We start from the raw sequence: 27,838 nt of genomic DNA, 5'->3' as shown, positions 1-27,838 counted from the left end.
TTAGTATGCAAACTACTATAATTTATCTCAAAATGTTTTCTAAATTTATTACTTATTCATATGATATCAACCAAACACTATTATATTAGTTGCTTGCGATTTAGCCGGATAGTTAAAAGAAATGCGGGGATGTAAACGTAATAAGAATACAGAGAAGGTGTAAAATGAAAAGATCTCTTTTTTTGTTTGTTTTTTGTTTACAGCATCCAAGGGTTGTATACTGGTACTGTGACTATTGTCGGATTCCAAAGCCTCACTCCTGAGCAGTACTGCACTCCACTCTCTTTCCCTCCCGTAAAGTAGAGATTTTTTTAGCTTTATTACAAATTCTTCCCTTTTCTCTCTCTTCTCAGAGTGACTCTCCCGTCTTTCTCCACCATTAAAGCCTCTTTAGTTGCTTCTCCCCGAGCTTACCTCTTCTCGTGTTTCAGAGATAACATGTAAGGGAAGCAAAGAAGTGTCTTTGGTTGGTGAGAACTCTCTCTCTCTCTCTCTCTCTCTCTCCTTTGTGTGTGTGTGTGTGTGTGTGTGTGTGTGTGTGTGTGTGTGTGTGTGTGTGTGTGTGTGTGTGTATTGTGTGAGAGAGAGAGAGAGAGAGAGAGAGAGAGATCTTATATGTAGGTAGAGAGAAAGACGAGGAAGGGAGGAAAGAGAGAAGCAGAGTGAAGGACTCTGGGGGATCAAAATCCAAGAAATTTGTTTGGAGCATTGCTGCTTCTTCCGCGATGAAGTCGGACTGTCGGCTAGATTCGGCGGTGTTCCAGCTAACGCCCACTCGAACAAGGTAAAACCCTAAATCTTTCCAAAATGAACTTCTTTTTTGCCAAGAAAAAAGAATCTTTAGTCAGTTTGATGGGTAATCGCATTAATGGAGTCTGAGATAGTTTGAGATTAGAAAGATGCGATCTTGGAAGGATTTTTGGTGTTTTTGGAGTGAAATTGTGTAGTTAAGATTTCACGAGGCTGATTGTATGTAAGGGTCGTGGATTTTGTGAGCTCTTGTGTCTATAGCTATAGATTGCTCCAATATTTCTCGTTATAATTAATGACTAAGAGATGTGAACATAATTTTGCCATCCATGAGAATAATATATATTAATGTAAAAATGTATTATGATTTACCTTTGTAAAACGTTGCAAATGGTTAAACTTGTGTTCTCCTGTTTATCAGGTGTGATTTGGTTATAATTGCTAGTAGTAGATCAGAAAAGCTAGCCTCTGGGTTGTTGGAACCATTTCTAGCTCATCTGAAGACTGCCCGCGATCAGATTGCAAAGGGAGGTTACTCGATTACACTTGAACCAGATCCTGAAATAGATGCAATATGGTTTACTAAAGGAACTTTAGAGAGGTCAGTGACTCAATTCTCTTTAATTATTTGTAACTATGTTGCAATGCATAATATTTTGTTTTCTCTCAATCACCAGTAATGCATCGTGTTACGTGAGAAATAAATGTTTTAACCTTTGTAGATTTGTTCGTTTTGTGAGCACACCTGAGGTTTTGGAGCGAGTGACCACGATAGAGTCTGAGATATTGCAGATAGAGGAGGCACTTGCCATTCAGGGGAATGATAACCTTGGTTTAAGCACTGTATGTTAGTAAGATGATAATCTATGACCTGTTTATAACAGTGAGATGACACCATCTTGTTTATGCCATTTATAGGTGGAAGACCATCAAAGAAACTCGGCAGAATGCATTGAAGGTACGGCACTAATGTGGCTTGAATATTTTAACCATTTTTGATATGTGAGTTTGGAAAAATGAACTGAACCCATCCAACGTTTTGTATCTCTTTTTTTTTTTAATGTTTGTACTTATCTTGGAAGATGTGGGTCACAAGACAGGACCTTGGGTTACCTTTGTCTTTGAATTTAGTCAATACTTACTGTGTGTCAAATGTACCACCTTGTCAGTAGAATATACCTTAAAGTATGGTAAGAAGAAATTGTCAATACAGATCAATAGGCATTGGTTGAACCCTTAATCGAACCAGCTAACCAGGTAGAAGATAATTTGATTTGCCATGTACTTCATTTTGGCCCTGTAAGAAGATATTTTGGTCTTCAAATCAAGGTTTTCCACCTGTTACTGCTAATCGTTGCAGCAGCATCTGAGTAGAAATTTTGTGTTTCCCATGGTACATTGGAAATTCCTTCATTTTTAAACTCACAGAATAAAGTGATCAAGCGTCTTGCAGTTATCTTTGTTCCTGAAGTGAGTGAACATTTATTCTTTAGATGTATTGTGATATGGTACTGATATTGCATGGTCATGGGCAGGTAGCAAGTCAACAGTTGATGCTGATGCAGAGAAAGCAATAGTTCTTTATAAGGTATTAATGATGACAATTTTCAATACAAATGATTTTCATTGAACGATTTGATCTAATTGTGAACCCTTTGTATTAATGGCAGCCTGGGCAGCTACATTCACCAACGTCCAATGGAACCACAACATATAAGGAGAATTCAAGGTACATAACATAGAGATTTTCTTTTTTTCTAGAATCTTCATGTTTACATATGCAAGAATCAAAATATCTGAGTAATATAGCAGTCCAATCCATAATAAATATATAATGTAAATTAGGAGTTCACAAAAGCAAAGTATTATTTTATGCAGTTTTATGTCAATATATACTTCACAGATTAAGAGCTTAAATCTTCACTTAGTGTAGATATTAATTGTCACCATAGATCTATGTTTAAGTATAGCTGTATAGGTCTCTGCTTGCATTTTGTAGCTTGCACTTGTTTTATTGTATTGCAAATAAGACTTTAAATGGTCTCATAGTTCTTGTCTGTAATACTATCTACAGAGTTAAGCTACTGAGAGTGCTTGAGAACCGTAAAATTGCGTTGCAGAAAGAGCACGGCATGGCGTTTGCACGTGCCATAGCAGCTGGTTTTGATAGGGATAGCATGGCCCATTTGGTCTCATTTGCTGAGTGCTTTGGTGCCTCCCGTTTAATGTAAGCTCCATTTTTCTCTTATGATTCCCCAGAACTCTTCTTTCTTTTCAGTCGTCCTCTAAATGAGCATGCACTGCAAACTTCCGGTGGATCTACCAACTTTTCTGATGACCTATAGCTCTTCTAGTGGCTTACTTATGACTAAAAAAGTAAGTTCTACCTGTTTGAGAATCAGAAAGAAGTTTATGGTCTGATTAGTTTTTTCATTGTGTCTGCTATCTTACTGGGTGCTTTGATGCCATTAGGAATTTAGGATGCTTCCAGGGAGAGATTGGATCATATATTTTAACATAGTACTTGACTAGGAAAAACTTCTGTTTCATCTTGTGGGCTACCTCCTTTTTCTATTTGAGATGCAAGCTACATTTTCTATTCTCATAGGTCACTAGTATTTCTGTGCCCCTATTGAGTTTTTTATCTGTTAGTACTAAAAGAACTCAGGGATAAAGTTGCAATGTGAAATAAAAAAAATGTCCTTAGATGCCGAAAATATGGAAAATGTGAGTAGGGAACACATTTCTGCAGTCTTAGCAGACATTGATGGATGTGCTAATTGCAAGACTAGTTTGATGGAGTTATGCTATTTATACATAATAGATTCTTTGAAAATTTCATTTTATACTCCCATAATACTATGTCACTGTTTTATGTTACTCTAGGAATGCATGTTTGCAATTTATGGAGTTGTGGAAGAGAAAGCATGAAATTGGGCAGTGGCTTGAAGTTGAAGCGCCAGAACCAATATCGTCACAATCTGAATTTTATTCTTTCAATGCATCTGGCATTGTACTCCCTGGAGATAGCAAGAAACAGAACATGGAATCATGGCCTACCTCTACTGCCCATGTGACTGCAGAGAACACTGGAAAAGCTGGTATATGTTCTCTCAGCTTTAAATTCACAACAATAGATGTACCTCTGGTTTGTGCAATCTTACCTTTGAGTTTATGACCCGACCAAATACACCTGATTTGCTTTGACATCTTCATAGGAAAAGAACTTCAGATCTTTTTAGTGCTTCAAGGGATGTTCAATTGCTCTTGCATGGAAGACTTTATAGGCCCTGAAATGTCATAATTTTGGTTCTTACGTTGTAAATTGTTACAATCTCATCTCCATTTTGCTAGAAATATGGTACCCTTTTTAGATGAGATTAATTTTTGGATTCAATTTTTCTTATACTTGTTTGAAGCTTGTTTTTTTACTTCTAAAACCGTTTCATTATAGGCCTTCTCCCATGTAATCATTGATTTTGCCAATTGATATAATTTTCCTTTGTAGCAAACAAGCAAGTAAAATTTTGTTTATTTAATCATCTGCATGAACAAGAATGATAGCCTCATTGGTCGACATGGAGACTTGCTCAATATTCCTTATTGTCTCTTTGGTTACTTTACTTGAGTTATTTCTAACTTTTATATTCTTGTCATTTCTGCACTATTATGATATTGTTGGAACTTGTGTTAAGTTTGCTTCTTCTGTCCAGATCAACAGACCTCTTCAGATCCTCAGCATCCACTGCTAGCCCATGAATATTTCCACGGCCAATATCACCAGCCTGCATATCCCTCTTGGCAAATGCATCCTCCACCAGGTCCACACGTCTTTCAAACTTATCCCATGCAAGCCATGCCATACTATCAAAATTATCCAGTGGGTAGTCCATATTTCCATCCCCTGTATCCTCAATTGGATGATCCTAATTTTAACACCCCTCCAAGAATGGGCTTGAAAAGGCATTCAATGGATAATAAAGATAATATTGTCGGTTCAGAGACTTCAGAAATGGGTATTCCCAGTACAAGATCACATGATGATGCAAACCTCTGTGCGTCAGAGTTTGAGAAAGAATCTCATGGCTGTGAATCACAGAAACAGATTGATTGTTCAGGAAATAAATCTGGTGGTGTTGTCATTAGAAACTTAAATTACATATCATCAAAGAAGCATGATTTGTCGGGAAATGAAGCACAGTCAGCTTCTGGTGTTGACATTGTAGAGGATGGCATGGATATGCATTCTAGTTCAAGAGGGAAAAAGCACAGGAACACTTCAAGTTCTTCAAAGAAAAAAGAGGGTTACGGAAATTCTATAGAGTATTCAGATGCACATGTCAAGGATGAAATGGCTTACCAACAGGAAGCAGACACGGGAAACTGGCAGGTCTTTCAGACCTTCTTACTGAGAGCTGAAGAAAAAGCAAGGTCTAATGAAAAAGATATATCTGCTAGTGAAAAAGAGCCTCCGACAAGGAGAAAGGAGAAAATAAATGGAGCTGATCCTCTCCTCCTAAAGAGAGATTGTGGAAGTGTTCAAGAACAGAGGACAGGAGGATTTGATCCAACGAATGGGAAGGCTAGTCGAACGAAGCAGATCTCCTCCAATGATGCAATTTTAATTTCAGATGAAGGAATAGGTTTAATAGATAGCCAGTTAAAGGAGATAGAAGGTGGAATGGGAGGGTACCTGAGGGCTACCAGTGATGATTTTGTGATTTATGGGCATGAAAGACAAGTAGCCGTTCAGAGTTCTGTGGACCTCTCAGACTGCAAATATGGGCATTCCAACAACTTGGGAAATAACTTGTATAATGTGACAGATGACTCTTTCATGGTTCCTCTTAGGTCAGCTTCACTGGATCAGCTTAAAGCAGTAAGCAGAGCCGCTATTGACATAGAGTCTGAGTTCCCCTCATCTGTTCATAGGACTGAGGATTCCGCTGGTAGGCGAAGAAATCAACGGAGTTATGAACCAGATGTTATAACCTTGATTCCCAAGCGTGGATTAGAGAGTGGGTCTGTTTGTTATGATCCAGTAAAAGACTATGACAATCAGATTCCTGTCAAGCTGAAAGCTAAAATCCGAGAGAATGCTTCACTTAGCATCAAAGAAGTGAAAAGATCAGGTATAGACAAGAAACAAAGAGTTTCACAGGATGGATTGGAGAAAAGGAAGGATGCACATGCAAGGAAAGTGACATCCTCAAAATTGAATCCACCTGCTGAAGCACAAAAACGTGCTGAGAAGTTGCGTGCATTCAAAGCTGATCTTCAGAAAGTGAAGAAAGAAAAGGTACTTTTTACTCATTCTTTGTTGGCTTTCCCAATAATTTCTTGGTTATTCATACCCCTTGTTCCTAATTTGGTTCTTCTTAGCCATGTCGTAGATCACTTTATCAATCATTAACAATGTATCTTTAATTGCAAGTGCTCCAGCACCTGCCATCACTTGGATAATAGATTTTTATCTTGCTCTTCTTGGTAAAAGAAATGGTTGCCAATCTATTATCTGAATATTCTAGCTTTTCTTTTGTGGTCTCCTAAAACACTTGATATGTAATATACTGTGATGGAAACTTTCTTGTTTCTTCTTTTGTCTTGCTGCTGAAGTTATTGACAGTATAAAATTACTTGCAATAAAAAAAATGTCTTTATTCCATTTAAAAGGTGTATGTAAAGGGTTGATAGTTTAAATTTAGTTTTCTTTCAAGATGTTGTCGCAACCAACTTTTCATTTGTTTAATGAGCTTCTTTTGTGTAGTTCAGTATCTCTAAGTTCCCATCTCCAACTCTCTGATTATCTAAAGTGATGAGGGGCTTCTTCCACTTTCAGGAAGAGGAGCAGATAAGGAGGTTGGAAGCTTTGAAAATAGAGAGGCAAAAGAGAATTGCTGCAAGACGTAGTCTGAATGCAACTCATTCACCATTGACCCAACAGAAGAACAAAGTCAGATCAGCACCGAAGTTTTCTCCAAGTTCTTACAAGGGGTCAAAGTTCAGTGACTCAGAACCTGGATATTCTTCCCCTCTCAAAAAGTTTCCTATTAGAACAAATTTGGTGGGGACAACTGACTCTAAGAAAATCACAAAAACTACTAGATCGAGTGATAGTTCACATGGATTAAACCAACCAGTCTCATTGTTGACTAAAATGAAGAATGGGATAAATGATGCGACACCAAAAGCATTCCCAGTGTCTGTTCAAGCTAAAAGACTTTCCAACCCCAATGGTGACAGCAGACACCGTGCTTCTGTGTCGAAGTTAGTTAGCTCTGATCAGGTACGTAGGAGAAGTATGCCTGATGTGTCTCAGACAAAGAAGATTACTGAAATTATGCAGATGGGAAAATGCAAATCAGCAAGTCTGCTGGAACTGAGGACAAGCAACTCTAAGCAAACCACAAAAACTACTACATTGAGTGGTAGTTCACATGGATTACATCAATTGGACTCATCATTTACTAAAATGAAGAAAGGGATAAATAATGGAACACCAAAACCATTGCCAGCACCTATTCAAACTAAAAGACTTTCTGACCCCAATGGCAGCAGCAGCTACCGTTCTTCTATGTCAAAGTTAGTTAGCTCTGACCAAGTACGCAGGAGAAGCATGCCTGATGCGTCTCAGACAAAGAAGATTTCCGCTACGATGCAGATGGACAAAAGCAAATCAGCAAATCTGCCAGAGCTGAGGAGTAAATTACCAAAAGTTCCTTCTAGCATCATCAATAATAGTTTACCTAATAACGAGATATTGCAGGGAGGGCCTGCAAACAAAACTTCACAAACCATCCGAGCTAAAAGAGCTATTGACAAGGTTCCTAGGATAAGCAACAGTGACGACAACCTGGTAATTGAGAAGACCGTTGTGATGCTTGAAAATGAGGTGGTTCATACTCTGATTCCTCCTCCTAAGTTAATGGATGAAACCAATGAATCACATAGGGATAGTAGGAAGGAGAAGAGTGGGCTGAAATTAGATTATGCTGCTATTCGAGCTCCACCTTCTCCTGTCGTTGTCAGGGCAGTTGAGAATTCTGCTAATCTTAAGCTCGTTGACCAGCTGAACTCTTGTGAGGTATGTAGTTTTCGGAGTACAGTAAATCTTATTCTTTCAACTTAATGTCCTTATTTCATTCATGCAACTATATTTATGGTAATTAAATATAAGGAGGGATTAAATATCTAGGTGGAAGGAAATCATATAATTTTTATCTTGAAGAGAAGCATGGTCACCTTAGCATGCTTTTACACAAAGATGAGATAGATTCTTATTCTTCACAGAGCAAGAACTTTATTCCATTTAGATTGGTGTCTTATTCTTTGATATACAGTTCGTAGTTCATCGATACATAAATTCAAGTTGTAGAAGTTCTTGGTGTAAAATCAAGAACATAACAAGAGATTCATGTTAATCTTAATATTTCCATCTCCTAAACATTGAAGGTAACATCCATAAGGGAGATGGCAGTACAACAAATAGTGCTTTCCCATGTCTTAACAACTATTAACTGCTGCTTTGTAATGACGAGTCCAAAAATAATATAGTATTATACATTTGAAAGAAACGTGACTCTATACTGGGTGATGAATTCTTCCTTGCTACTTCATGGTATGTTGCTGATTTCTTAATGAGTTGTTATGCTTGTGACTGTCAGGTAGGTATTGATTACTTAAAGGACAAGGCACAGAATTTCTCAAGCTCTGTACTTGTGGAGAAATCTTATCATGCACCTTATGCTAGAGCAACATCCTTGGAGGATCCTGCCACCAGGAATTTGGCATGCCACGAATCACTACCTGTGCTTGAATCCAAAACAGCAATGCATGTGGAGAGTATTAAGGCACAAGTATTCAATTCACCTGATGTGGATTTGGTAGATCAAACTCATGAAACATATGAGAAGCCTCAAAGCAAAGAATCAAAAAGTTTTAGGAAACTTTTGAAATTTGGTAGAAAGAGCCAAACTACAGCTTCAGGGGAAGTTAGCATGGTTTCTGATGCATCACCAGTTGATGATCGCTCAATGACTGTTGTTTCATCCAACAATGGTATAGTGTTACCCCTCTCTTAGTCCATAAAATGCTTATTAAATTCAGTAATATGCATTGCTGATTTTTTTTTTTCTTTTCCATGCGTCTGCATATTAAAACAGCAAATATACATCAAAGAAAATAAGCCTACTTCACAACTGAAAATTAAGAACTTGGTAATAATCTTTTTTGCATTCATGGTCCAGCATACTCTTGTCCTCAAAGCTCAATACACTATTTGTTCTTGCTATTAATATATGGAGAGACGTAAGAATCTAATAGTGTCTCAATTAAATTAATGCTATTGAGATTTGAACACGGAAGTACTCATACAGCATCAGCCCTTTGAGCCATCTATGCGCAATCCCATTGGTTGTTCTTGCTATATTGTGTTTCCATTCTTGCACAAATCATTTGTCCTTCATTAGGATTTCAATATCCTGCCTAAGATTCTTTTGGAACACTAGACCTTGTAGATGTTCGAGTGACTAGCATCCAGCTTTGAGCTAGTAGCTCTTGGACACTGGAGTTGTCTTAAAAATAGTTGGAAATTTCCAAGAAAGGGTGTTGTCATTGATTGAAATCATTTCAGGTCTCAAAAACTGCTGATCAATACTTACAATATTCATGGGTCATTCTTTTATCTGATAGTGCTTTATTATCATTTCAGCTCACACTCTAAAGAATCTCATTTCTCAAGATGCTACTGATGTTGGAGGGACCCCAACAAAAGGTTAGAAGTGTTTAATTTCACGATTAAGCTTATGTGCCATTCTCTGTGTAGAAGCGAGTCTTATAATTCTGTCATTTAACATATATTTCACAATTCTCAACTTTGACTACCCTTCTCAATTGAAGGAAAGTAACTCAATGCCTTTCTTTTTGAATTTCTAGTAGATAAACTGTTCTTTCTGCGATGAAATTATAACTTATTTTTTTTTATTTTTTTTAATTAATCCTTGTGCATATCTTGGAAATTAGTCTGGAGAGTTTTCTTAATCGTCAAAGTTCTGCTGACTAATCATTGTTGTTTTTTATTTAGAATATCCATTGATTGTATCAATCTCTCACACTGATGCTAAATTACTCTCTCTAAACAATTTGGCCTCACGACTCAAAGGTTTATTTTGCTCATTAGCGTGATTTTCCTTGCAGTTTCACGACACTTCTCCCTGCTATCACCTTTCCGCAGCAAGGGCATTGAGAAGAAATCACCTCCCTGAAAACAAAACAGACATTTTGCCGAGGACCCTTGTGCTAGAAAAGCAGCTGAATTAATTATTATACTGGTTCTTTGATTTATTCTATTACACAAAACTCTCTTCTTTTTTCAAATTCATATACTTTCCAAGAGGATGATGCTACGCCAATACATCAAGGAATCTCTCTTACAACGAATTATACAGAAATAACTTCTTTTAACTTTTACGATTGATAGCATTTTTGGCTCCCATCTTTTGCAAGACCGACAAATAACCAATCTGCTTTGTAGAACTGAGCTATTCAATGTGAGGTTTACCTGATGCACTCTTTTTTTTCATTTACAACATTGCCACAGAATCTCATGAAATATTAAAAAAATAGGGCAACTATTATTAAGTAACGAAGCTACTATTTAATGGCAGGTAACATTTAGGAGCTCAAGCCGATAAGGTTAGCTAAATAAAAATGGTTAAAGTAAATTGAGAATAATTAAAGATCTACTAACCCACCAGAGGTAGCATAAGACTCAAAGCAATAAGACTAGACTACAACCAACGGAAAGACTCAAACCCTAACTCACTAAGTTGGGTCCAAGGCTCAATCTAACAAAGGCTATCACATGCCTAACCCACCTGAGCAAGCCAAACTTGGTTTGGGTGTGCCCAAGTCACACCTGGGTTGTGGTTTTCAAAGCCAAGCTGAGTCTGGGATTATAGTACAGTAATACTTTTCTTCATAATAGGGTTTAAGACATCAGAGAGATTTGATGACCACGAAATCAGAAGTGGATTCCCTGTTCCAGAGATACATATCAAACACACCACAATAAAGTCCTAACCATCACACTAATTCTAACTAGCACCAACCATTCGTTGGATCTACCGACTAGCATATGTATCAGATAATATTTCTGTCCACTAAAATAATTTGTCTAAAATTGTCCTGCATATTTTGTGGCTAATAACCTTGACGAAATTAGACAAACTATACCACTAACATCCACACAAAACTTGGGGCAAACTTCAAAATAGGACGAGAATGTAAATGAGAGGGTGGAAACAGTCACATCAGGATTATCAGTCTTAAGAAGTTATTCAGATGAAATTTCTCAAAATTGGTCGACTCCACAAACTAACACAAAATGGCCATCCTGCATATAAGTTTACATCTATTTCTCAGAGGGAAAATCGAGAGCTGATTGCACTAGAAACAAATTTTGAAAAATCCGCTAGTCTACCACAGGAGTTCAAGCTGTAGTCTGCTTTTTGAGTTTTGCCAGCTCTTGGCGGATAGCACCACCCCTCTGGAGAATGAAATATGAAAGAAATTAGATTATACATATATGAATGAACACAAGCGGAGAGAAAAAACACTTGTGACTAACCTTGATTTTTGCTAACATAACCTTGAACCTGTCAAAATCATTTAGCGAAGCTCTCCTTTTCTGGACAATTAACTTCCTGCCCCATGAACTGTTCTCCCACTTATTCTTAACATCTGTAGCCAAAATTGTATTAGTTGCATCAAATCCAGTACATAAGTTTTGTGGAAGTTTCAAGAAAAAACCATCCTACCAGCTGCCTCCATTGCAGCAATCAAGGATTTCTTCTTTGGGACCCGTGGAATGTCAATTTTAATATCAGTCAGGGAGAGCCTCTTGAAGTTCATTTGGCTTCGCACCATGTCAGGAGCATCAACAAGAGCCTAAAAGATAAAGATTTTTTTTTTGAATAAAACAGCAATATAGTACAAGAACCCATCATAAACAGATAGCATGTTTATGAATGAGTTCAGGAAACCCTCTAACTTGACCATGTCTCTTTTAATGAAAAATGGCGAATCTACATATAGCTGGTCTACATGAGGAAACCTTGAGTCATTAGCAGTTCATAAAGAAAACAAGGATAAGGGAGCCATGAACTGTGTGTGGCGCATTGGCTACTCTGATCCTAACACCACTCCACCGCACTAGATATACATGCCAGCTGACGAATCATTTTTTCAGACAAGCTATAAGTAGTAGTGTTGCCTAAATTTAATTTCTACTTAAATTATTGATATATTGTTTGCTTGTTACTTGCCCTTCTTTGTATACCACCATCCAAAATTTACTCTATATTAAAACTACCATTCAGCATGTCACACACAAGGGAGGATAGAAAAGCGGTTGGGCGCATTGTGGTATAAAGAAGACTTCTCCCTATAAGACATTCTTTCTTCACTTGTGTCGTCAAAAAACTTATTCATACAACTATCCCTAATTCCTCCTGTATTTAATTAAACTAAATTTGCTTCTCTAGTCTTACATTTTTTACATGAAACTAATATGCTTTCTTTTATAGCTAACATCTCTAAAGAGGATGAGTTAGCATTGCACAGTTGCACACAGGATTATGAAGATGTCAAAAATAGTCAGGTTATAGTTCTAAAATACTATTGCATCTTCTTGTTCGACTTTTCAAATAGCTTATTTTTCTAATTTTGCATACATTACTTATTTGTCATTCTAATAGGTTTTCCATATAGCTTCCTTCATTACTCCGAAGCATTTAGCTCATTATATATTCACTCTCAAATTATAATAGTTTAGTTTAAATTAATGTTATCCAAACAAAATATTAGTTGTTAATACGTGACTTGCTTATTAACGTATTTCAAATTTGTTCACATCTTTCTTGACTTAGTTGCAAAATCTGTAAAGCACCATGAGGAAAGTGCCTTTAGTTGTCTCGGCTTCTTTTTCTGTTTCTCATAACTCCTAATTAGGTGACATCTCTTCTCCCATATTTTATAAGCTAGCATTTCAAAAATTAATTAGATATCTTCTTTTGATTTCTTTCAAGACAATTTTTTTTCAGACCTAGTAATGCTTGTCCTGTATAGACAATTTGACATTACGTGTTTGCCATAGTATTTGCAACATTCTTAGTTTCAAGTAATCAAAAATGCTATTATGTTAAGAGTTAGACTGCAAACATTTTGTGCCTTATGATTGAAAAAAAAAAACAACTTCCAAGATAGATATCAAATCCCCAAAGATTACTCGGTGGCTACAAATGTGTAAACTTTTATGCAAAAAATTAACAGAAAGCTCGTAATCTCACCCTTTTATTAATTGTATTGCCCGTTATGTTATGATCTAATTACCCAAAAATAACAACCCAACAACAGAATCTTTCAACGTCGATAGATTACATAGTGAACAAGAAAAGACATTAAAAGTTAAATACATAGAGAGAGAGAGAGGTTTACTCGATTCTGATCGATAACATCGACGATGACGACAAGCCTGCCGTATTCCTTGCCATAGTTGACGAGGGCCACCCTCCCGATCTCCACGTACCTCTTGAACGGCTTCACGAATCACCCGAGAAGAATCCAAAATAAAAAAAATAAAAATAACTAATCAGAGACGAAAGAGTAACAGAAGATCGATAAAAAGAGCGTGCTTCGAAGTATCACCATTGCTAGATCAGAAGAGCGAGAGGAGAGAGGAGAGAGGAAGGATCAGGAGATAGGTGTTAGGGTTTCCGGCGCGGCTTTTATTAGGGTTTTGTTTTATATGATCAAAATTTGGGAGGTTTTATTGACGATTACCTCGCCGTTCGATCTAGGGCATCTACTTAAAATCAAGTTACCCCCTCCATTTCTTGAAATTACCAAAGTTCTTTCAATATGCACATTCACCCCCGTCTCTTCTACTTTCTCATTTAAGTCCCTCTAATTGTTAAATATAGTTTTTTTTTTCGCCCGTATTAATTATTAGGTTATTATCAGAGTTGAAGGTCTTTATTAGAGAGTTCTCTTCCCTATTTTTCTTTGTTGTATTTGTATCAAACTTATACGCCAATTATCTACGACGAATAAAAAAATCTGACAACTGACTTTCCCTTCAAAAAAAAAATCTCTATAGAAACTCTAGCACATAACTCACTTACCCAAGTCCTAAACAAGCAATTAAGAATTTTAAAAGTGTTTAAACTTCTTGTAATAGTCCCTAACCACCTTAATCTAATAATATTATGTCAGTTTCCACTAAGTACAGGAGTGCAAATATTTTACCTCTTGGGATAGGGACTAGGTTCAAAGAATGCATTCAATTTAGTATCCCTAAGATTACAAGCCTACATTAAATGAGCTATTAGTATTCATGTATATCATGACTCCCCCCCACAAGTCCTTAAAAGGCAATCCACAGTCTCAGTATTATTCCCCATGTCATTCTTGAGCACTGGGAATTGCAATTTCTGCATGGTTAGTGGTGGATTCTCAGCCAGTTTCCATGCCACAATCCACCACTTTGACCACCCAACCCACCAATTGTTTGCCTATTTCTTTTCATTGTGGTGATATTCCTTTGATTGTTTATTTGATTATTTATTTCAAAGATCATTAAAAAAAAATTATCCCCTACTTTATAAAGCACCAAAGCCATCCCCCCTCCCCTCATTGCTTACAAAGGTGTTAGAGCTAGCAGAGAGCTTAGGGGAGAGAGAGAGAGAGAGAGAGAGAGAGAGAGAGAGAGAGAGAGAGGGATAGGGAATGGAGAAGGAAGAGGGGAAGAAGGTGATGGATGTGAGCCTGAAGGAGCTCTCAAAGAAGCTTGAGGAGTTTGCCAAGGAGAGAGACTGGGAGCAATACCACAGCCCAAGGAATCTACTGCTTGCCATGGTTTGTATTGTTCTCTTTTGAATCTATATTTACTTATGATCCCAAGGTAGTGTATTTGTTGACTTCATGAGAAAAGTTCTATAAGTTCATAAGGCAATATATTGCCCACTTGTGTTTTGTTACAGCTTACTGTTTCATTCATCCACAGACATTAGGCCATGATTAATTTTATTTATCTTTTGAGCTGTTTTCCTCCCATTCCTGGTATATATCTGCGTGCTTATTATGATCTAAAATCTTCAGTAGAACAAATAAAAGCAAAAACAAAAAGAAAAAAAAAAAGACACAAAGATTCTTGTTTTGTTACTTTTTTCCGAGAATAACTTCAAACATCACTCTCAATTCTCAAATTACAATCATTTCATCATGTCCTGTTTTCAAGTATATACTTAATGTGCATGAATACTAGAATTTTGCCATGATCTCGAGGAACTTATTCCGTCGTCTGACTTAGTTCCATGAGCTTGAGGGCCCTTCCGAAATTTTCGTAATCTGAGAAAAGACAGGGACAGTGATGAGTGCCCTGATTTTGAGGGACACCAAAACTGGACCTGATTTAATATGGCAAGTAAAAAAGCTTCTAGGTGCCCATGGTGTTCTTCTGATATCCAATGATCATAATAATGCGTTACAAGTAGCATGTCATCAACTTTATATGATAACAACTAAGGTGAAAACAGTCAAAAATCTCATCATAAAAAGCTTTTGTTTTATGACTCTCTTAATGGGTGACACACTAACAGATGCAGCCAATCAAAACATTAAACTGTGCCTCAGTTTTTCCCATCTGAGGCTGCACTTTACTAGTTTACTGTACTACCTCTGACGTCTGTAAATGGAGAATTCCTAGCCATGGCATGAAGTTCCTTGGGAGATTACTTCTTCTTCGGCTATCGAACAAATGTTAAGATTTCTTTGTACTACATGATAAAACTCTTTCAGTTCGAAAAGTTTGCCTGGTTGTTTATCCTAACATTTATTCCTCTCGATCAATTAGCACATAAAGGAATGACATTTGCTTATCAATTTTTGTCACCATATCAAATGCATGGCGATTAAATTTTTCATACTCGGATCTGTTATCTATCGAGTAGGAGATTTCGCATTGATACTCGGATCTTAACTTCATGCATCTTTTCTGACTTCTTTTATGAAGGATAAGAGCAAGAATTAATGCTTCTTTTAATCATGATATAGGTTGGCGAAGTTGGGGAGCTCTCTGAAATATTCATGTGGAGGGGAGAGGTGGCAAAGGGTCTACCAAACTGGAAGGAATCTGACAAGGAGCATCTGGGAGAGGAGCTCTCAGATGTCTTACTCTACCTGATAAGATTAGCTGATATATGTGGCATTGATCTTGGAGATGCAGCTATCAGAAAGATCGTCAAAAACGCCATCAAATACCCTCCCAAGGATACTTAAGAGTAGCTCAATTTTATAGCTCGGATGCTTCCTTCTTTTATCTGCAATAATTTTGAGCCTGGGGATTCTTATCCCTGAGCAATGTGGCATGTAGTAGAACCAACCATATGAAACTTTTTCCCATATTTTTTGGGGATTTTACTGCTAAAATTGAGTTCTCTTTGCTGCTATGAAGGGAGAAACTGCAAATTGGAGGTTAAAAAGTTTGCATCTTTTTTGTATATGAACTTTCAACTGAGTCATTGTATTACTTCTTTTTTTTTTTTAAAAAGAACCTCAAGTAGGGTGCTTCGCATGATTTAATTAAAATTTAGGATCGAATTAAAAATAGTGAAAAGGCAGGGGGGGAAACTAAAATAAACACATAGTATAGGGTGTGAAATGAAAATGTCCCTCGTTTCAGTTGGACGTTGGATTAGACCAATTCCCTCCAATTACGCCTTCCAATCGGACCGGGTTCGGTGTCAAACCGGCGGTCCAATTTCTACTACGTAAATCCATCTCTAGCTCAACGTGGTCGCCACGAACTCCCCTGTTCTTCTCATCAATCGCAATTCGTGCTTCACTTGTAACGACGAAGCTTCGAAAATGATTGAGATTTATGATTTATTTATGGAGCAATCTCTACTATAAATAGATCCACGTTCTTTTCCGAGTATCGGGATTGGAGAGCGAGTCCAAAGGATTCGTTGCGAATCGTGGGAGTATTCTTCTCGGAAACGGTTAGTAGCTGCAAGAACCCCCAATTTTTTCAAGAACCATTTTACGATTACTCGAAAATTTTCGTCTTTTTATCATGTTATGATCTTGATTTAAACGCCCAATAAGGACAAAGATGGGAACTAATGCTAAACCTATGTTTTATTTAAGATTTTTAAGGTTAGTCGGTTTCAGATAGCTTGGTTTCCCATTTAGTTGGTGTATTAGGGATAAATTGACGTCTCTTGATTCGTCGAGATAACGCAGATTACGAATGGTGTGGTATTAGATTCTTGTTCTTTGCTTTTATTTTCTCATCTGGATTGAATTATTTTCGTCGGATGCATCCGGGGGAGGTGAGATTTGATGGCTTGTAATAATCTTGGTACGAAATTGTTAGTCAATGCCCGGTTAATGGATCGATCCTCTCATCGGAATTTGATCGGATTGGTTGCCTGTTTGGCATTGGTTGCTGACCCAGCAGGATGTTGCGTGTTTGCTTATCCATTTGATTTACTATTTTGGGATCTTGGAGTGAGAAATTCTGGATCTTGGTGGTGGATCATGATAGGTGTAATTATCGAACCGCCTAAATGGAAGGGACGGTGTTCACTCCCTCGTTGGAAGGAATTAAGCATGTCAAATCGGAGAATGGTGTGATGCTTACCAAGCCCTTCCTTGAAGTATGCAAGCTTATTCTGCCTGTATTAGGTAAGTGAAGTTCATTTTGATAACTCTTGCAGATGTGGATTCCTAGTTTTATCATGCATAATCTGTCATTGAATTGGTGAGTTATGGAGCTGTTAACATGTTAAACACTTGTAATTGACAAATTAGTTAGATCATATAATGTAGTCTTTCAAGTGCTTAGATTGTCAGATCTTTATTCTCTGGATTATTGATCTCGAATCTTTTATGTGTACCAGATAAGTTTGGAGGTGCTATGTCACTGGTAAAGTCTGATATAGGGGGTAATATCACGGTAAGAAGTATTTTTTTCGACCGATGAATTATGAATATATGTCCGTTAATTTACAGGAACAGATAACTTCTATGTAGCATGAAATTTTATGTTGTCAAATTTCCACTTGTTTGTTCTTACTGCATTACATTGATCATTTATTTGCTGATAAACCTTTAGTTTATCAAAAGAGATGCTAGATGATGAAGCATGTCTAATGTTGAGAACTTGTTGGTTTATGCTTTTATTTATCTGCTTGACACTCTTCAGTTCTGCTTCTGGTTCCAATCCATTCCAACATATCATAATTTGGCGATTTTCTTCTTCAGAGGCTGGAAACGAAGTACTCTTCTGATCCTTCAAAATTTGAGCACTTATACAGCATGGTCCAAGTAGAAGTTGAATTTAAAACAGCAAAAAGTTCTTCTAGTTGTGCCAATGGGCTTTTGTGGCTAACAAGGTATATTTTATGCTCTTTTTGCACGAACATCCATTTCTCAAAAGGAAAATTGGTATGTGTTTATCAGCATGTAGAAAATGTTATTAACTTGTGTGTCCATTTTTCAGGGCCATGGACTTCCTGGTTGAACTTTTCCGCAACTTGATCGAGCATCCAGGTCGGACCATGTCACAAGCCTGTACAGATTCATACAGCAAAACCCTAAAGAAATGGCATGGCTGGCTTGCCAGTTCTAGCTTTACGGTAGCAGTTCTAACTTCTTACTTTCAGAAAAATTGAGGTTATATAGAAGTAGCTAAGAACAAAGCATTATTGATTCTTTAACGTTCACTTTGGCTTGCCAATTGTGTAAGGATGATACAACTCTAGTTGCTTGTGCTTTTAAGCAAGGTTTTAAAAACTTGGTCCTTGCAGAATTTTGTTTAGTAGTGTCGGTGGTTTTGGCAATTTCTTCCTATCCAACTTTTGGATTTTTGATCAAAATACTGGAAAGGGTTACAAGTACAGAAAAGTGAAAAGAGATCTATGAACCTCATTACTCTGAGTTGTTCTTGGAGAGAATCACTCTTAGTATTTTAGGCGAGTATGAGCTCAAATACATATATAGAAGATCAATGCCACCATCCAGAAATCTGTAAATGAGCCACCACAGTGAGCATATCAGGAGCATATATATATATATACGGGCATACAAAATGTCACTTTAATGCTCTTATGGATCCAAACTCTTTTTTAAAGATATTCGACATATCTTAATAGATTTAAGTAGGGAACCGCAGGAGACAAATTCTCTGTTTAATAAATTTTGATTTGTATATTTGGCTAGTGTTTCATCTAGCTTACTTTTCTTGTATGTTATCTATTACTTTACTGTATGTCAACCTTTTGCCCATAAAGTTATTGAAATTATGGACAGGAGGCTCAAACGAAGATATCTTAATAATATTCTCCACGTTTCGATGTCCCATTCGGAACAATTGAATACTATGTCAAATCATGTCAGGTTGGTTTAAGATAAATGGGTTAGGTGATGCTTCTTATCTTGGGAAGGTACTTTTAACTTCAAGAGACCGTCGTCATCCTATTGCCTCTCCAAATTCAGCAGCTGCTAGAATGGAATTGTTTAGCTCTTAAATTTGCTTTTATTGTTCGTATATATCCTTCATCTAGATGATTAATATGAATAGAATTACAGGTTGCCATGAAACTAGCTCCTGATAGGAAGAAGTTCATGGAGATTATTGCTGGCTCAGGTGACATCAATGCAGATATAGAGAAATTTTGCACAACCTTTGCTCCTTTACTTGCAGAGAATCACAAGTTTCTGGTATGATACGTTGACATACACCATGTTGGTAATTTGACTTCATCCTGTTCAGGTCATAATCTGAAGACTACTATTCTTGCAGGCTAGTAAGGGCCTTGATGATCTGAAGGCATCTTGACGGAAGTTGTCGGGGTCGGAGATCACCACGATAAAGAAGTCATCGCCATCCATGCATTTTAGCACTTGCTAATTAAGCAATTCTTTTGTTGCAATATGACACCATAAAAAAAAAATCCTTTTATTATTATCTATATATTTTAATGTATCTTTCGATCGCATTCCATCATCTCTTCTTGCTTTGACGCTCACCGTTCCATTTCACGGAAGCCTGTGCAGTTTACTTGTTCCAATTTGTTACAGGTCTTAGTCATAGATTCATTCGCCTTGAGATCTACAAAATTTGTTTGTATAAAGATTTCAATATTGACCTCCGGTACAATGATGAATGAACTCATCAATGCAGTGGACGAATGAACTACCATATCACAAATTTATGCATGAGTTATTTTATGGTAAATATCTCATTTGGGCATTCAGTTGTTCAACATAATTATAATTATAATATGCAGGCATACGATCTCATCATCTGTAAATTTAATAGAGAAGAGAGTGGCTGTTCTATGTTCTATGATCATCAAAATTTCTTTTTTTTTGTAAAAAAAAAAAAAACTGAGAAACTGTAGTAGCAGAAATTGGCATGATATTATTGACTTATGAATAGTGGTTGACAAGGGTGATGGGGAGACATGGCCATCTCTAAGAACTGTGTGAAGACTTCCTGTCCATACTGGTGTACCGCATCAGCAGTACACACTACCACAGAGAGAGTGCTCAAAAGAGATAAACAATAGTTTTTTTTTTTTTTTTTAAATTTGATAGCTAATCGTACAATTAGGCAGAGCCTAAAAGACAGATGGGAAGGGAATTTATTCCACTGGAGCTTCCTTGCCCCTCTGCCTGCGTTGAAAGATGATATCAAAACTTTGTCGGAAGAGGGAAATGGAAAAATTAAATGTGACATATTTGGTTTGTACCACGGTATGCACACAACTGCAACCATCATTGAGTTTTAATTTGACTACTGTAACCAAACAATATTGTACTCATGTAAATGATATGCTCTACCGAGATGTCTCTCATAAACGCCTATCAAAATTCAAATTTTGTTTTTGAAGATAATTTTTTATACCTACCCTTAGTATAAGTATTACATTAATTCTTTTAAATAAGATTTAAAAAAAAAAAAGAGAGAAGAAAGAAGACACCAATAAAAATTTCACCCATCTATCTATCTATCTATCTATCTATCCACGCACGGACGCACGCACGCACGGACGCACGCAGAGAGGGACGGAGTTGGCGGCCGTTTCGATGGGGTGACGCGACGTAAGTAAGGGTAAGCCCCAATGTCGTCCGTACGACGTAACGGGCGAGTGGCGCCTCTCCACGTCGAACCGCGCGGTTGGTGCTGGGCCCTCCGCCGACATCAGGGACAGAAAGCCACGTGGGACGGCACGACCAGGAAGGCCCCAGTATTTGCGGGCGTCACATCATCAAAAGAAGAATCCCCCCGACCTACATATCTTTTTTACACTCCCAACCCTACCTTTTCATTATTATTATTTATTTATTTATTTATTTATTATTATTATTATTATTACTATTACTATAACTATTAGATAAGCTGTTCTGCACACACAAAAAAGAAAAAAATAAATATATATTACTAAGACTATTAATACTTGTATATCCAGGACTGTTAATTTCGTAATTCTATCAAACATGAGGCCCAAGATTCTGTCTTGGATTATTTGAAGTTTAAAGCTCACTTAGTTTAAGAGGCTCCTATTGCATGAGGGTGGGTTCTAATCCTAACATCATTGATTTTGAATGGTTGTTGAACTTTGAAATTCTCTTTTTAATCAATTCACATATATTTCCTTTTTCTGCTATTACGGATGCTAGTGCTTAAGTGTTAGTTAGAGCTATAAACTAATATTTTATAAAATTAAAATATCTTTTAAATTGTATTGCAGTGCATATTTATCTCTATAGTATTACATTTAAGCATTACATATCTATCTCTATAACATTAGATTGTATTGCATATTTATCCCTAGCATTGTATTGCATTGCATATCTATCTTCCTAGATTATATATGTAATATCATAGCTTAGCATTGCATAGTTAACTCTAAGCATCACATATATAAAATATATCATTTTTTTTACTATATATTCTATCAATTTACTTTAAATCAAATTAAATTATATTTTAATAATTATTTCTTATTTATTTTTATTTTAATAATTATTTCTTATTTATCTTTACTTTATATCACATCAAATATAATTATTACACCTTTATTCCAGAATACAATTAAACATAGAAATAGTTACTCTTAGAATAAACCCCTAAATTTAGTAATAATAAGTTAGAATTTATTATTCCTATTTCACACTATTATAAATGTGGGCGAGTCCTAACGGTTTTAGACCCTATTTTTCTATCTAATATCATGAGTATCAAGTTTGTATGATATAAAATTTAATAAATTATTTACCGGCAGTTCTCTCGAAGAAAAACAAAGAAGAAAAAATTGTAGATGTTTAGATAAATATGGTTCCTTTTTAGTTTTTGGAGCAAGAAATGCCATTGACTGACGTAAAAGCAAAGCATAATATATACTTTAGATCAAACTGATGTAAGAGTAATTTAGGGCTTTGCAAAAAAAATCAAATCACTCCAGAAACTGTCACATTATTATGTGAGCATAATTGCTTGCCAATTATTTGCATTCCTTTCGGTTGATCATTGTCCTTTTACATATGTTGCTACTAGTGGCTCTATAATCACTTGCTAATTATCTGCACATTTCCCAAGATCTAGAACCCACATAACTATTACTTGAATAGTTTGATTCATGATTGGGGAGAAATTTTTTGGAGCTTACAAAGTTAAATTAGAGACGTAAATTTACTTCTTCTTCTTTTTTGAAGATCTAACCGGATATGTGGATTAATATTCTAGTCATGCATGTATGGATCAAGTATGGCTACGTGCATGCTTTGGCTTTGGACATTTATAAACATAAAATTGTATAACTATGTTATATTTGTACGTATGTGAATATGGGGCCCTATATGTGCCTCATATTTAATATAGTATTGCATAAATATCAAATTCTTACACGACTAGTTGTCTAGTTGGCACTAATACGAGACCATACAAAGAAAACATTACAAATTTTGCATGATACCCAAACTAGCATTGATCGCCAGAGCTAAGATAAGTGAAAACTGAGTAGTATTTCAGTTAAACTAAAAATCACTCCTTTTAATTATATGAATACTATCTCATTAGCTTAAAAGATTACTACTTTACAATTCAAATAAAAACCTTCTTTCTTGGCATTTACTAGGCACTCCATTTTCTATCTTCCTTATTTTCTAAGCCTCCTGAAGGAGATAATGCAACTAATCGGTCCAAAGACTGCTCAGGACTTCTTGTTCTCATGAAAGATTAGTACCTACTTAGATAAGTAAGATTGATTGATTTGTGCCTTTTTATTCCATAATATCCTCAAAACTTCTATACGTGTATACAATCAAAAGAAATCAGTACTTAATTGATGCTCTATTTATTTAAGTATTTTTCTATAGAACAAAACTACAAAATGTATAGCTAGTTATTTTTACATCAGTATATATTCCAAACTCGATGTTTTTGTGTATACCTCTCAAAAACCTTATTTTTGGTTCTTTATTGCATGGATAATCCTAAGGTTATTTATTTGACAACTATGAATCAAAATTTGAACAATTTAAAATAAAAAATATATAAATACAGAAGTACCTCAGTTGATAGGTCTCGTTTTTTTTTTCTTTACTTTTAATGGATCATATTTTGAATTTCTGGTCTTCTGATTGACGACTTAAGCTTTCATTTCAATTTCTGATGCTTTTCCGGTGAATTTATGAGTTGTTGGATGCTTTAAGATTAAATATTGTGAACTTTGGTAAGATATATATAAGCTAGATTAGGTTGTTTCTCTCAGAAAGTATTAAATCTGTACCAAATCTTTGATTAAGTAAAAGAAAGCGAGAAGCACATTGTTAGATCAAACTGGAAATTAATGTTAATTTTAGTTAATATGTAGTCTTTTGGTTGTTGGTTTAATACTTCACTTCCATATTCATCACATAAGAAAGAAAATAATCTTTCAGGGTGACATTAATTTATAAGCTCTGAAGGAAACGCTTTGGTTCTAGTTACACCAATATCTCATTTTTTAAAAAGTTTAGTTTATATTACCTCATCGGATAACTGCATCTAATCTTTTAACAGGTGTTCATATATATGTCCTTCAAAAACGAAGACAAATCCAACTAGGTCTACTATATATTAATATTGTGAATCCTTATTTGATCTGGTATAACACCCAAATATATCTAAGTAGACAGTACAAATTCGTTCAATACTATTCCTCTTAAAGCTAAATAGCTAAATTCTACCTACCTAGTTTGCGTCTGTGCATAAATTTTAGAGCCTCAGACAGATCACATCATGCATATGGGGCTGAAACTTGTAACAGGAAACCATGATGTAAGTATCCACTCCTAACAAGTTGAGAGAAACCATCACATCTTTAGATGATTTAAGTTATTAAATTTACGGTTGTGAAAGCATAACTATTTCAATTGGATCAAACAACTATCAGTACCCTTGAGATAGTTATGCAATTATAAAATTAAGAATGTCGTTTTCAACTCATTACAACTTTTAATATTTTAGTTTTTTTCGTTCTGAGAAAGAAGTTCTAGAATATTTCAATCAGAAGACAGACGATCTGAGAACCGCCACAATGAAGTTAAATGGTTGACTTTTTAATAAAAAATTATACGATACATACTAGTCATAAAAAAAAGGAAAGAAGTACAAAACCTTTTCTTTATATGTAGACCTTAGCTTCCAGTATGTATATTTAGTACATTCGTATATCTGGAGAACAAGTGTGGATGAGATGGATATGTATTTCTACTTCAGAATGTTTTGTCGTTAATTTAGCCACAGGAAAGACGGATATAGAAATTGTAGCCCTTATTAGCAATTAATCTTGAATGGGAAAAGCCTAGCCACTGCATCCTTTTGTTACAATTTTTTTTTCATATTTATAGTTAAAGTAAGATAGTAGGGTTCAACCAAGAAGTATGCTAAGTTTATTTTTTAAGAGAGTTTATCTAGATTTTCTTTCTTACAACATTAATTTGATGTCACATTCTGTGGAAAATATATTGGCATACATATGAGCATACATATATGTATATATGATGACATTTTTAAAATAATGGTAGCATAACACCTCATTTAATTTGTCAAGTGAGATGGTTCATCCATCATTTGATTGATGTATGCAACATTGAGAGAGCACCATAAGATTATCACATTAACAGTAAGATCTTAGATAAATGCCGTAAGAATGTGATCCTTAGATCTCGATCTCATCCAAAACGATTTCCTTAACAATCTTGTAACTGGATCGTATTTGTTATACATTGATTATAAATATTCTCCACCAGCATACCTTTCTTCATTTATCTATTGTAACTACCATGTCCAACATCTCTTGGGATGAATAGTGTTCCTTTTGTCCTCTCTAATGAAAGTGCTGATGGAATCCCATTGTTCTAAATCAATGTGGAGTATGTTTGTGCGGTCAGTGATCATGGAAAGTTTGGTAGAGAGCACTGGATCGATAAAGAAGCTGTTCTTTTTCAGTATAATCGCTAAGCTAAAACAGTAGATTTTCTTGAAGAAGCAAAAAGAATCCAAGACCAAGAAAAGATCTCACCTAATCTTGTAAAGTAGAGGAACAGAAGAAAGAAAGAAAGAAAGAAAGAGATCTAAGGTGCAACATGGGCGGAGAGCTGAAGCACTCATTAGATCTATCCTTTCCATATATAACATTAGGAAGAGCACCAATTTATATATAAATATTCCATACTATCTACCTCTAGTACCATAAAAAGAAAAGAAAGAGAATACAAAAGGAGAGCAGACTTGACATAAGATGACAGATCTAAACAAGAGATCTCATGAAGACCACGATCTACATTAATGGATTCTCAAAGTTCAAAGTACAACACTCGATACTATTTTGGTTCTTTTTCTTTTCCGAAATAAGGAATGCAACACCAAGAACTTGAAAGAAGAACATACCACATATACTCCATCCATCTCGCGCTTTAACTGCAGAGTTCTACTAGTGGTTTTTAAAGGGTTTATTCGCCCTTGCAACTCCCGCTACAAGCAGACACAAACTCAAAGACTACTACTGCTTACTGCTGCTGCTGCTACTACTACTACTACTACTAGTAACTGAAAAAGAAGGTAAGGAGAAGAGCAAATCAAGGAAGAAGAAAGAAAGCATAATAAAAATTAATGCATCGTGGGTTGTTGAAGAATTTCATGTGATGATAACGAAATTCAGCAAGCGGCGGCGGGGGGCGGCGGTGGGGGCTGATCGTGCTGCGGCTTCTTTCGCTTCTTTTTCTCGTAGCTGATCCCGCGAGCCCTCGCCTGGTGCTCGCGGACCTCGCGGAGATAGAGGCGGACGGCGCGGGCCCCGAAAGGGTTCGTCTCCGGCGTCCCGCCGTTTTCCTCGTAGGCGGCGCGGAGGCGGCCGATGAGGGCGTCGAGGCTGCCCCACGCCTGCCGGAGCGGGCACGGGCAGGGGGCAGGGGGGTTAGGGTGCCCGAAGAAGGGGCACATCTGGCTGTGGACCTTCGTCTTCCCGAACTGGTCCAGGTACCGCAGGAATTCCAGGACGTGCGCCCCGCTGCACTGTGACAGACTCAGCGGCGGCCGGTGGTTGCGGAGGTACTGCCCGAAGGTGTTCCAGTCCCGCCGCTTCTGCGACTCGTATCGGCTCGGCGACGGCGACGGCGACGACGAAGAAGATGGAGAAGAAGCGACGGTGACTCCGGTTGCCGCCGTCGAAGAAGAGGCTCGACGGGGGCTACCGTTGTCAGCGCTGTTATCGGAGTTGGGGCTGTCTGGGTGTGATAACTCCATCGTGATATATATCACCACCTCCCCACCCCTACCTATATATAGAGAACCATCATATATTTATATATATATATATATAATAGTGAAAGAAGAAAGCATGCTAATTAATTAATTATATAAAGACTGTTAACAACTATATACCTTTGTGCTGCTAGTGATGGAGGAGGAGGAGGAGGAGGAGGAGGAGGAGAGTCCTAGTGATTAGTGTTGCAGAGAAGGATATGTGCATGTGATATATGTGGATTAGTAGCTACGACTACTACTACTGAGGACTTGTAGAAGTGCTAGCTACACAGCTGAGAGGGGGATTATGTGGGGGAGGACTGAGGAGGCCTGGAATTTTTTTTCTTTCTTTCTTTTCTACAAGAGAGGAGGGGATCTAGTGTTTGGCCTAAAATGGGGATGATGATACTGGTGTCTGGGCACTGATTTATGAGAGAGAAATAAGAGAGAGAGAGAGAAAACACAGTAGGTTTTTGGTGTTAATTGAAGGAAAGTTGACAGTGGAGATGATGTGACAGGAGAAAAAGTGGTATTTCTTTCTTTTTATTAAAAAAAAAAACAAAGACAGAGAGAGAAAAGCTGGGTGGGGGAATGAGGAGGGAGGGAGAAAGAAAGATGTATTCAACCCTAAGAGATGCATGCAACAGGATGTATGTAGGGGTGAAAATGGATGAGATTAAATTCGATTTTATCGTATTTTGTATTCATCTTAATATTCGAATTGGTATCAATAACCCGATAGTGTATGTAGATTGAAGAATAATATCCGAATCAATATCTGTATATTATTTTATTTTAAATATTACATAATAGTAATCATATGAGATATTTTTTACTATTTTTATATAAATTTATAATCTAGGATTTACATATATATTTACTAGTGTCTATAGATTGTAGTAATTCTATCGTAATTTTCATATATATTTAGATAATAAATATGGATATATATCTTATTAGGTAATTAAGTTTACTATATATATTCACTATTCTTATCTAAAGAAATAAGTGGGTATATATATATATATATATATATATATATATATATATATATATATATAATTTTACCACTATCCACATCTAGTCCATTTGCACCCTCTAGATGCATAGGATATGTAAAGTGTCAAATTAATTTTTTATCCGAGTTTTTATAACATATGCTTATTTTATATCGATTTTATGCAGTATATGTTTTCCTAGTGGTGGTTGTTTGGATGAAAATTTAAAATG

General features: G+C 36.4%; 5 protein-coding genes across 5 annotated transcripts; 3 read left to right on the top strand and 2 right to left on the bottom strand.

Moving 5' to 3' along the window:
- Nucleotides 1–255: 255 nt before the first annotated feature.
- On the top strand, nt 256–10,218 carry LOC140781894 (COP1-interacting protein 7-like). The gene is made up of 13 exons (XM_073128179.1): nt 256–784; nt 1,172–1,351; nt 1,473–1,593; nt 1,669–1,708; nt 2,286–2,338; nt 2,421–2,479; nt 2,825–2,977; nt 3,637–3,851; nt 4,464–6,049; nt 6,590–7,834; nt 8,415–8,808; nt 9,461–9,523; nt 9,946–10,218. Exons 1-13 carry the CDS (start codon nt 726–728, stop codon nt 10,011–10,013), a joined length of 4,236 nt encoding a protein of 1,411 aa, XP_072984280.1. The 5' UTR covers nt 256–725; the 3' UTR covers nt 10,014–10,218.
- Nucleotides 10,219–11,038: 820 nt separating this feature from the next.
- LOC140782018 (large ribosomal subunit protein eL14y-like) lies at nt 11,039–13,590 on the bottom strand. The gene is made up of 5 exons (XM_073128341.1): nt 13,456–13,590; nt 13,246–13,347; nt 11,568–11,697; nt 11,378–11,490; nt 11,039–11,296 (listed from the first exon to the last, which is right to left on the bottom strand). The coding sequence occupies exons 1-5, from the start codon at nt 13,456–13,458 to the stop codon at nt 11,240–11,242; spliced, it is 405 nt and encodes a 134-aa protein (XP_072984442.1). The 5' UTR covers nt 13,459–13,590; the 3' UTR covers nt 11,039–11,239.
- A 636-nt stretch (nt 13,591–14,226) lies between these two features.
- LOC140782375 (uncharacterized) lies at nt 14,227–16,236 on the top strand. Its single transcript, XM_073128900.1, has 2 exons — nt 14,227–14,664; nt 15,862–16,236. Exons 1-2 carry the CDS (start codon nt 14,536–14,538, stop codon nt 16,084–16,086), a joined length of 354 nt encoding a protein of 117 aa, XP_072985001.1. The 5' UTR covers nt 14,227–14,535; the 3' UTR covers nt 16,087–16,236.
- A 369-nt stretch (nt 16,237–16,605) lies between these two features.
- On the top strand, nt 16,606–19,819 carry LOC140782148 (glycolipid transfer protein 1-like). Its single transcript, XM_073128576.1, has 7 exons — nt 16,606–16,808; nt 17,357–17,496; nt 17,712–17,767; nt 18,076–18,206; nt 18,314–18,449; nt 19,402–19,533; nt 19,616–19,819. Exons 2-7 carry the CDS (start codon nt 17,379–17,381, stop codon nt 19,649–19,651), a joined length of 609 nt encoding a protein of 202 aa, XP_072984677.1. The 5' UTR covers nt 16,606–16,808; nt 17,357–17,378; the 3' UTR covers nt 19,652–19,819.
- A 5,795-nt stretch (nt 19,820–25,614) lies between these two features.
- On the bottom strand, nt 25,615–27,104 carry LOC140782801 (protein LIGHT-DEPENDENT SHORT HYPOCOTYLS 3-like). The gene is made up of 2 exons (XM_073129580.1): nt 26,747–27,104; nt 25,615–26,640 (listed from the first exon to the last, which is right to left on the bottom strand). The coding sequence occupies exon 2, from the start codon at nt 26,606–26,608 to the stop codon at nt 26,021–26,023; it is 588 nt and encodes a 195-aa protein (XP_072985681.1). The 5' UTR covers nt 26,609–26,640; nt 26,747–27,104; the 3' UTR covers nt 25,615–26,020.
- Between the last annotated feature and the right edge of the window lie 734 nt (nt 27,105–27,838).

This window comes from Typha latifolia, chromosome 2, assembly GCF_019914945.1.
Source record: "Typha latifolia isolate L0001 chromosome 2, TyphaL0001v2, whole genome shotgun sequence".
NCBI classification, from domain to species: domain Eukaryota; kingdom Viridiplantae; phylum Streptophyta; class Magnoliopsida; order Poales; family Typhaceae; genus Typha; species Typha latifolia.
The sequence above is the reverse complement of the archived record's forward strand: the minus strand, read 5'-3'. Positions and strand labels throughout refer to the sequence as shown.

Coding starts and splice junctions, on each gene's coding strand:
- LOC140781894 (XM_073128179.1), top strand. CDS start 726: ATGAAGTCGGACTGTCGGCTAGATTCGGCGGTGTTCCAGCTAACGCCC. Junction 785..1,171: donor CTAACGCCCACTCGAACAAG/GTAAAACCCTAA, acceptor CCTGTTTATCAG/GTGTGATTTGGTTATAATTG. Junction 3,852..4,463: donor AGAGAACACTGGAAAAGCTG/GTATATGTTCTC, acceptor TCTTCTGTCCAG/ATCAACAGACCTCTTCAGAT.
- LOC140782018 (XM_073128341.1), bottom strand. Junction 11,491..11,567: donor TGCTGCAATGGAGGCAGCTG/GTAGGATGGTTT, acceptor TTTTGGCTACAG/ATGTTAAGAATAAGTGGGAG. Junction 11,297..11,377: donor TTATGTTAGCAAAAATCAAG/GTTAGTCACAAG, acceptor TTCATTCTCCAG/AGGGGTGGTGCTATCCGCCA.
- LOC140782375 (XM_073128900.1), top strand. CDS start 14,536: ATGGAGAAGGAAGAGGGGAAGAAGGTGATGGATGTGAGCCTGAAGGAG. Junction 14,665..15,861: donor GGAATCTACTGCTTGCCATG/GTTTGTATTGTT, acceptor ATCATGATATAG/GTTGGCGAAGTTGGGGAGCT.
- LOC140782148 (XM_073128576.1), top strand. CDS start 17,379: ATGGAAGGGACGGTGTTCACTCCCTCGTTGGAAGGAATTAAGCATGTC. Junction 17,497..17,711: donor GCTTATTCTGCCTGTATTAG/GTAAGTGAAGTT, acceptor TATGTGTACCAG/ATAAGTTTGGAGGTGCTATG. Junction 18,450..19,401: donor TTGCCAGTTCTAGCTTTACG/GTAGCAGTTCTA, acceptor ATAGAATTACAG/GTTGCCATGAAACTAGCTCC.
- LOC140782801 (XM_073129580.1), bottom strand. CDS start 26,608: ATGGAGTTATCACACCCAGACAGCCCCAACTCCGATAACAGCGCTGAC.